Raw genomic sequence first — 9277 nt, 5'->3', positions numbered from 1 at the left:
TTAAGAGATTAGTAAGGGAAAAACAAAACGTTATAAATGTAACGCGTAATCAAAGTGTGAACTGAGTGTAGCACAACCAGTGTTCGACGACGTGCAAGCCAGCCAGTGTGCTCCGGGCTGTCGCCAGTCACCTGAGTCACCTGAGTCGCCTGTTTGAGTCACGGAGTCTCGTTCAGTGCTTCGCATATCGCACCAAATGTTTATAAAAGTTTCATGGCATATTAAAAAAAAAAAAAAAAAACATCGCCGTAATATTTATCTGTCTTTTTTTTCGCGGATCGCACTAAATATTCATAAACATTTCAGAGTGTTATAGAAAAGAGAAAACATTTACATAATAATTTTGTTCTTTTTTGTATTACATAATAAAATCCTTTAAGTAATCTTTCAATTTTTCTCTTCAGAGTAACAATAACAACAAAGACAATTACGTAAGTTTCCTCCCTGCTTTTTTCTTTGTAGATACTGTAATAATAACTTTAAGAGGAGGGCGTTAATTAACGGTGGTGGCATGGGAGGCGGTACTGCTAGTGCTGGTGTCCGCTACTGACGGAAGTGGTAATGGTGATCGTGGTGAGGCGCCACCACATTGCATCCTGAGAGGTGGTGCGTGGACCAGCGCAGAACAGGTATAGAGTGATGTGAAGAATAGAGGGGCCAGAGTGGCGAAATGATTGATAAACAAGTTAGACAGTTCGTCAGACAGTGAGGCAGATAGATAAACAGATCGGTAGACAATGAGGTAGATAGATAAACCAAAGCAATGGTCCACAATAAAATACGTTTTGTTTGTTTGTGACGCGAGACAGGCAACTCAGGTGCGGACGCGGGACGCCTCTGCTCCTCAAGGTGACCGCGGCCAGCCCAGGTGCGCGGAGCAGGTGCCTGGGATGGCTGAGGTAGGCCTCGTCCTGCAGCAGTCTAGCTTCCCGCCGCCATGGACTGAGTCAAACCAAGTATTCCTTTCCTTTCCCGATGATGGCGACATTAGTGGGGCTGTCGTGGCTCCGCAGGACCGCCTTTCACACTACCGTCTAGCGTGGACCGATAAGGCATGGGGCTCGTGACCCGCCTGGCAGGAGGCGAGCGGGGCGGATCGTGATGCAGTGGGGGCGGTGGGGCGGGCAGCCCATAAGTACAGGAGCCGGAGAGTCGGTCCTGCTGAACTGGACCGCTGATCCTCAGTAGTCCCTCCACCGCGGTTGTCTGTCCCGCGTTACCCGGTCCCGCCCTATACCCCCACCGTCAGACGGCACGAGCGTCGCCCTCCCGTGCCCCTCAAGGATATGGAATTTTCACTTTTTTACCAATTTTTTGAAAGAAACCGAGATCTTATAAAAAATGTGACTTAAATCCGTCGTAAACAGAACTAATGTTATTGCTTGTGGCCGCCGTGACGCCTCAGGATTTGATCACGAGCGCCGCCAGGCTCTCGTGTCACAGCGCGGCTCTCGGGAACCATCCTAGGCGTGGCGCCTCGCAGCATGGATGCTGTGGGAGTTTGGCTCCCTGGCTGTGATGGCGGTACAGCTACATGATGGTCGCCAGGCGCGGAGGCCTGAACGCTCCTATTTACGCTGAGAGAGTCAGACAACGAAGCTTCTGGCTTGGCGGCGGCATCCCTCGCCTGCCACACGCCAGCACGGGAACATAGCCCTGACAGATGATCTGCAGTGCCAGGCCGTCAGGGGGCTCCCTTACCAGGGACGCAGGGTTCGCCATGGGTGGGTGGCCGGTGTCCTGCAGGTAGACGTGGGCGGAGCAGAGTCCAGCAGGAGTTATTCACTATGCGGGCGGGCTAGTGGCTGAGGATCCGTGGGCGGGCTACCGGGATTGTTGGACGGCGGCGGCCGTCGCTGCACCACTGCGGATTCGCACCGGTCCAGGCCGTTGAGGCAGGGAGGCGGAGGCGGCTCGGCGCCCTCGTGGATGGTGTTCAGGACTTGGTGTACCACAGCGGGAGCCTCGCCTTCCCCTGCACCACCACTAGGCCCCGTCCCACCCGTGTCGCACCGCGCCTCGGGTGCTGCACCGTATCCCATCGGGGCGTGGCTGGCTCTTGCAGCCCCAAACACTAGACCGGACCCGCTTACGCCCATCCCGAGGCCACCGTCAGCCAGTGTGTCATCCAGGCGGCCGTTCTTGGTGGGTGGTACGTCGGGGGTGCCCTCGCAGGTTGCTAGCGAATCGCAGGTAGTAGTGGAAGTGGAGGGGGATTGTCGCGGCGAGGAGGATGCCGTGGTAATCAGTGAGGCGGTGGGCTGCGCCGATGGCGTGGAAGCCGCCGGCATGATGTGGCCTACGATGAGATGCTCGTCGGAGAAGTCGAGGGCGACGCTGACGTGGTACAGCATGTTGCACGTGGCGATCACGTACTCACACAGCGAGAACCAGCTGAACGCTGCAGGGAGAAGAAGCACCATTAGTACAGCGAGACTAACACACAGAAAATCACGACCAACACCATTACCACCACCAAAAATAACATCATCATCATCATCATCAACAACACCAATAACAACATTAAGCCCCAGCAGCCCGGGTGACTTGATCCAAGCTGTGATAAGGCTGATGACCGGGACTCCTGCAGCTTTTGATCCACTTCCCTCCCAATAACACTAATTGTCCCTGACTGCGGAACATTGAGTCGTGCCGGGGTTGTATGACTGTACCGTAAATTATACTGAATACTTGAGAGCTCCTGCTATACCTCACTACTGCTACTACTATCTCCGCCATGACCACCACGACCACTAATACATACCCATGGGTTGGCAGTAGACTCTGTGGCGCCAGAAGAAGAAGAGGAGACCCCCAGTGGAGGCCAGCTTGATGCCGAAGAGCCACTTCTTTTGGGAGAAGGAGTGGAGCAAGGCAGGAGAGAGCGTGTGGCGCACGGCCCGCAGCACCCTGATCACACACAGCATGTATACCAACGACACCAGCATGAACAGCGTGAACAGCTTCTCGTGCACCGCTGCGGAGAAAGGAGATCTGTTATCAAGGTAAGGAGATATGTTATCAAGAAAGATGCAAAAGACGGGCCAGCGTTGGTGAATGGTTATATACATCGATGTGCATGATCATATCTGGTTTTAAGTGACCTATCACCTTCCTGTAGAAGACACTGCCTTCTGCCTAACCTCGTTCAGCAAAATAAAACTCTTTAGTCAAATGTTCAGACGACAGATTTCTGTAGAAGGACAAGCAGGGTGGAGGAGGGAGATGAGACAGAAATTGGCCGATAACTTGGCTTATGGGAAGAAGGGAGAGAGGGAGAAAGAGTGGACACGGGAAGACGGATGGATAAGAGAAAGAACACGAAGGAGGGAAGGAGGTTGGGTGATGAGGTGTGGTGTGTGTGTGTGTGTGTGTGTGTGTGTGTGTGTGTGTGTGTGTGTGTCTGTGTGTGTTGAAGAGGGGCAAAAATGAAGATTGTTTAACCTTGTCTGTGCTTTTTTTTATTATTGATTTTTAACTCTACGTTTCTTATTATCATTCATGTGTCATTGGTGGAGATAGCAGTAATAGAATAAGTCATAGCAGTAGTAATAATAGTAGTAACAGGACTACTACTACTAGTAGTAGTAGTAGTAGTAGTAGTAGTAGTAGAAGTCATTGTTGTTGTTGTTGTTGTTATATTGAGCTGCAAGTAACAGTACCATCTTCCTTCATCCTTCTTTCCTTCCTTCCTTTCTTCCTTCCTTCCTTCTTACATGCCTTCTTTTCCTCATACTTTTCCTCCTCCTCCTCCTCCTCAGAAATCTCTAAACCACCTACTATGCTTCGTAACATAATCCCTTTAAGAATCTGTGATTTTCATGAAGACGAAATAATGAGAGTAATCGATAAACTGAAAACTAACAAAGCCGCTGGCCCAGATTGCTTTGCATCACGCGTCTTGAAAGAAACTAAAGCTCAAATTTATAAACCTCTTTCATTGTGTTCTAGCAAATTACTTAACTATGGTAAGGTTCACAACGATTGGAAGTTAGTTAACGTTACCCCGATACTTAATAAATAAGAAAAGTGACAAATCACTTCCCAGTAATAAGAACAGACCCATCATTCCTATATATATATATATATATATATATATATATATATATATATATATATATATATATATATATATATATATATATATATATATATATATATATATATATATATATATATATATATATATATATATATATATATAATGTAAATTAATGGAAACTGTAATATGATTTAGGGAGTTTTCTAGAAATATTTTTTTTTAATTAATGGCTCATAGCACGGTTTTGAAAGTAGACTTTCTTGTTTAACTAACCTGCTCGACTTCTTTATTGATATTTTCACCATGTACGACGAGAGAAAGACAGTAGATGTAGTTTACCTAGACTTTCAAAACATTTTGAAAAAGTTTTTCATAGGCTTCTGAAAGGTAAATTGAAGTCATGTGGTATAGATGCATGGCAAACTTCTCAAATGCCTCGAAAATTGGCTCTCTGAGAGAAAGCGGCGTATTGTTATGAATGGTAGGTAAATCTCATAGATTATTGAAAAGTTTTAAGCGGTGTATCACAAGTATCTGTATTTGGCCCGATTCTTTCCCTTGTGTACGTTAACGATATCGATGAGGGTCTCTCCTGTAAAGTATCTAAGTTTGTTGATACTATTAAGATAATGAATAAATTAGTTACATCAGAGGACAAAGGAAAATTACGATCTGACCTCGATCGATTAGTCACTTGGTCAGACAAATGCCAGATGAGATTCACTGTCGGTAAATGTAATGTTGCACATAGTTTTTTTTTTTATTTATTTATTTTTTTTTTTACATTACAAGGGCACTGGCCAAGGGAAAACAAAGTGTTGGAAAAAAAAAAATCCCGCTGGTTGCCAGGCCCTGTTAAGAGGAAAGTAGGAGAAAGAGAAAAAACAAAAAAAATCTAAAAGGAGGGTCCAGTTAACGTAAGAGGTGTCTTGACACTCCTCTTTTGAAAGAGTTTAAGTCATAGGCAGGTGGAAATACAGACACAGGTAGAGAGTTCCAGAGTTTACCAGTGTAGGGAATGAAGGAGTGAAGATACTGGTTAACTCTTGCATTAGGAAGATGGACAGAATAGGGATGAGAAGAAGTAGAGAGTCTTGTGCAGCGAGGCCGCAGGAGGGGGAAGGCATGCAGTTAGCAAGTTCAGAAGAGCAGACAGCATGAAAACAGCGGTAGAAGACAGATAAAGATGCAACATTGCGGCGGTGACTTAAAGAATCAAGACAGTCAGTTAGAGGAGAAGAGTTGATAAGACGAAAAGCTTTAGATTCCACCTTGTTTAGTAAAGCTGTGTGTGGATCCCCCAGACATGAGAGCCATACTCCATACACGGGCGGATAAGGCCCTGTACAGAGCAAGCAGCTGGGAGGGAGAGAAAATGGACGAAGACGCCACAGGACACCTAACTTCTTGGAAGCTGATTTAGCAAGAGTAGAGATGTGAAATTTCCAGTTTAGATTTTTAGTGAAGGATAGACCGAGTGTGTTTAATGTAGAGGAGAGGGAAGTTGAGTGTTATTGAAGAAGAGAGGATAGTTGTCTGGAAGGTTATGTCGAGTAGATAGTTGTAGAAATTGAGTTTTTGAGGCATTGAACAAAACCAGGTTTTCTCTGCCCCAATCAGAAACAAGTGAAAGATCAGAAGTTAGGCGTCCTATAGCATCTCGCCTTGAGTCATTTAATTGTTGTTGGGTTGGGCGTCTGTTGAACGCTGTTGAATAATGCAAGGTGGTATCATCAGCATAGGAGTGGATAGGGCATTGAGTCAGATTTAGGAGATCATTGATGAATAATAGAAAGAGAGTGGGTGATAGGACAGAACCCTGTGGAACACCACTGTTGATAGTTTTAGGGAAGAACAGTGACCGTCTACTACAGCAGCAATAGAACGATCGGAAAGGAAACTGGAGATGAAGGTACAGAGAGAAGGATAGAATCCGTAGGAGGGTAGTTTAGAAATTAAAGATTTGTGCCAGACTCTATCGAAGGCTTTCGATATGTCAAGGCCGACAGCAAAGGTTTCACCGAAGTCCCTAAAAGAGGATGACCAAGATTCAGTTAGGAAAGTAAGAAGATCACCAGTAGATCTGCCTTTACGGAAACCATACTGGCAATCAGAGAGAAGGTTGTGAGCTGATAGATGCCTCATTATCTTCCTATTAAGGATAGACTCAAAGGCTTTAGAAAGGCAGGAAATCAAAGCTATAGGGCGGTAGTTAGAAGGATTGGAGTGGTCACCTTTTTTAGGGACAGGTTGAATGTGAGCAAACTTCCAGCAAGAAGGATAAATAGAAGTAGAGAGACACAGATGAAAGAGTTTGACCAGGCAGTGAGCGAGTTCGGAAGCACAGTTTTTGAGAACAACAGGAGGGACTCCATCCGGACCGTAAGCCTTCCGAGAATCAAGGCCAGAGAGGGCCAGGAAAACGTCTTTATAAAGAATTTTAATTTTAGGGATGAAGTAGTCAGAGGGTGGAGGAGTAGGAGGAATATGCCCAGAATCATCCAAAGTTGAGTTGGTAGCAAAGGTTTGAGCGAAGAGTTCAGCTTTAGAAAAGAAGAGACAGCTGTAGAGCCATCTGGATGAAGTAAAGGAGGGAAAGACGAAGAAGTAAAGTTGTTAGAGATATTATTGGCTAGATGCCAGAAATCTCGAGAGGAGTTAGAATTGGAAAGACTTTGACATTTTCTATTGATGAAAGAGTTTTTAGTAAGTTGGAGAATAGATTTGGCATGATTACGGGCAGAAATATATAGGGCATGAGTTTCAGCAGTTGGATGGCTACGGAACCGTTTGTGAGCCGCCTCTATCATTGACAGCACGAGAACAAGCAGAGTTAAACCAAGGCTTTTTAGCTTTAGGGTTAGAGAAAGTATGAGGAATGTATAGCTCCATGCCAGAGATAATCACCTCTGTTATGCGCTCGGCACAAAGAGAAGGATCTCTGACATGAAAACAATAATCATCCCAAGGAAATCAGAATAGTACTGCCTTAGTTCCTCCCACTTAGCAGAGTTAAAATGCCAGAAGCACCTCCGCTTAGGCGGGTCCTGAGGCTGCACTGGAGTGATAGAACAGGTAACGGAAATTAGATTGTGGTCGGAGGAGCCCAACGGAGAGGAAAGTTTAACAGAGTAAGCAGAAGGGTTGGAGGTTAGGAAAAGATCAAGAATGTTGGGCGTGTCTCCAAGGCGGTCAGGAATACGGGTAGGGAACTGCACTAGCTGCTCTAGGTCATGAAGGATAGCAAAGTTGAAGGTTTGTTCACCAGGTTGGTCAGTGAAAGAAGATGAAAGCCAAAGCTGGTGGTGAACATTGAAATCCCTAAAATGGAGATCTCAGCAAAAGGAAAGTGAGATAAGATGTGCTCCACCTTGGAAGTCAAATAGTCAAAGAATTTTACATAGTCAGAGGAATTAGGTGAGAGGTATACAGCACAGATGAATTTAGTTAGAGAGTGACATTGAAGTCTTAGCCAGATGGTAGAAAATTCTGAAGATTCAAGATTGTGGGCACGAGAGCAAGTGGTGTCGTTACGCACGTATGCGCAACATCCAGCTTTGGATTGAAAATGAGGATAGAGCAAGTAGGAGGGAACAGAAAAGGGCTGCTGTCAGTAGTCACAGACAACTGTGTTTCGGTTAGGAAGAGAAGATGAGGTTTAGTAGAGGAGAGGTGGTGTTCCACAGATTGAAAATTAGAACGAAGGCCACGAATGTTGCAGAAATTGATAGTGAAAGTATTAGATGAAGTGTCAAGACACCCAAGGTCGACAGCAGAGGGCAGTCCGACCTGGGGACATTTATGGTCCCTCCCAGAGGGGGACTCCGAGGCAGGGCGTGGTGAAGCCATTATTAAATTTTGATTTGAAGAGAGTGTAAAAGTGTAAGGTGTTGTAGTGTAGTGTAGGAAGTAGTAGAAGTTGTCTATAGAGGGCAGGCTGCAGCTGCTCAATTGTATAAATGAGACCACAAAGGGAACCGGGAAGAGAGGACACGTGGAATCACTCAGTCTGCAGCACTGCCTACATCCCCGTAAGTACCTCTCCTGGAGTATTCCACCGGGCGGCAGGTGACTACTGCCTACTCCATGGTAATAATGACTGTAATAATTAATCAATGAATGTGTTCTAGCCTGTTGATAGTAATGAAAAAAAGACTTAAGTGTAATACTTGCCCCGAAGTCAAATCGAGAAAACACTGCGCCGAAGTACTTGTGTTATTGGCAGAACTTTTAAATTAAAGTCAGAGAGAGTAATTTTCACATTATTTAATGCGCTTGGCCAACCTCATCTTGAATATTGTGATCCGTCTGATTACCCTATAAAAGAAAAGAAATAGACAAACTGGAGAAAGTTAAAAGAAAAATCACCACGACTGCGAGATAAACCACATGACGATCGCTTGAGTGAGCCCAACCTATTTAGGCTAGAGAAGTGACGGATGCGAGGGGAGTGACTTGAGCTATCTAAAATGTTTCGCGGCTTTGATGATGAAATATAAACAACTATCAGCAATTACTATCTAGTCACTCACAAAACCAACACCAATCAAAATAACAGCTACAAGATAACGGGTAAACGTTCCAAATAAAATGAAGCTGAATGCCATTTGCTAATTAAGTTATAAATTTTTTTTTTTTTCTTTTTCATACCATGTGGGCTTTTCACAGGAATTCATAGGCTAGAGGGAATACTTTATGGGATATCTCCTATTTCAAAGCCCACCCGCTAGGAAACCGTTGTCCTGAGTGAGGAAGCCCAACCTACACTCGGACGGTGGACAGGATTCGAACCCGTGCACTTGGAGACCTCGCGGACCCCAAAGCACGCATGGTTCCACTGTACCAAGGAACATGCAGTAAGTAATAATATGACAGAAACTTTAAAGCACAGATTAGACAAAAGCCTTGCATCAACCCTTCGTGCCTGAATAAAGTCTATCTTTTCTTTGTTTTCTTTTTTTAGTATACTAGATAACAGCATTTTTCTTTCAACCCTATATATTTCTGATTGGGGCAGAGAAAATTACGTAGTTGTGTTCAATGCCTAAAAAATTCAGTTCCTCCATCTACCAATTCGACACAACCTTCCAGACAACTATTCCCTCTTCTTCAATGACACTCAACTATCTCCCTCTTCTACACTGAATATCCTCAGTTTGACATTTACTTATAATCCAAACTGGAAACTTCACATTCATCTCATGTTAAAACGGCTTCTATGAAGTTAGGCATTCT

At 44.9% G+C, this 9277-nt stretch overlaps 1 protein-coding gene across 1 annotated transcript in view; it reads right to left on the bottom strand.

Moving 5' to 3' along the window:
- Positions 1-338: 338 nt before the first annotated feature.
- LOC123510751 (post-GPI attachment to proteins factor 2-like) overlaps positions 339-9277 on the bottom strand; it is a 157937-nt gene continuing 148998 nt past the window's right edge. The window contains exons 4-5 of the mRNA XM_045266102.1: positions 2765-2977; positions 339-2401 (exon numbers count right to left, since the gene is read on the bottom strand). Coding sequence (XP_045122037.1) covers positions 1779-2401; positions 2765-2977 — 836 coding nt within the window. The 3' untranslated portion in view covers positions 339-1778. The remainder of the gene's footprint in view (positions 2402-2764; positions 2978-9277) is intronic.

This window comes from Portunus trituberculatus, chromosome 30 (genome assembly GCF_017591435.1).
Source record: "Portunus trituberculatus isolate SZX2019 chromosome 30, ASM1759143v1, whole genome shotgun sequence".
NCBI classification, from domain to species: domain Eukaryota; kingdom Metazoa; phylum Arthropoda; class Malacostraca; order Decapoda; family Portunidae; genus Portunus; species Portunus trituberculatus.
Note: the sequence above shows the minus strand (reverse complement) of the source record. Positions and strands in the feature narration are given on the sequence as shown.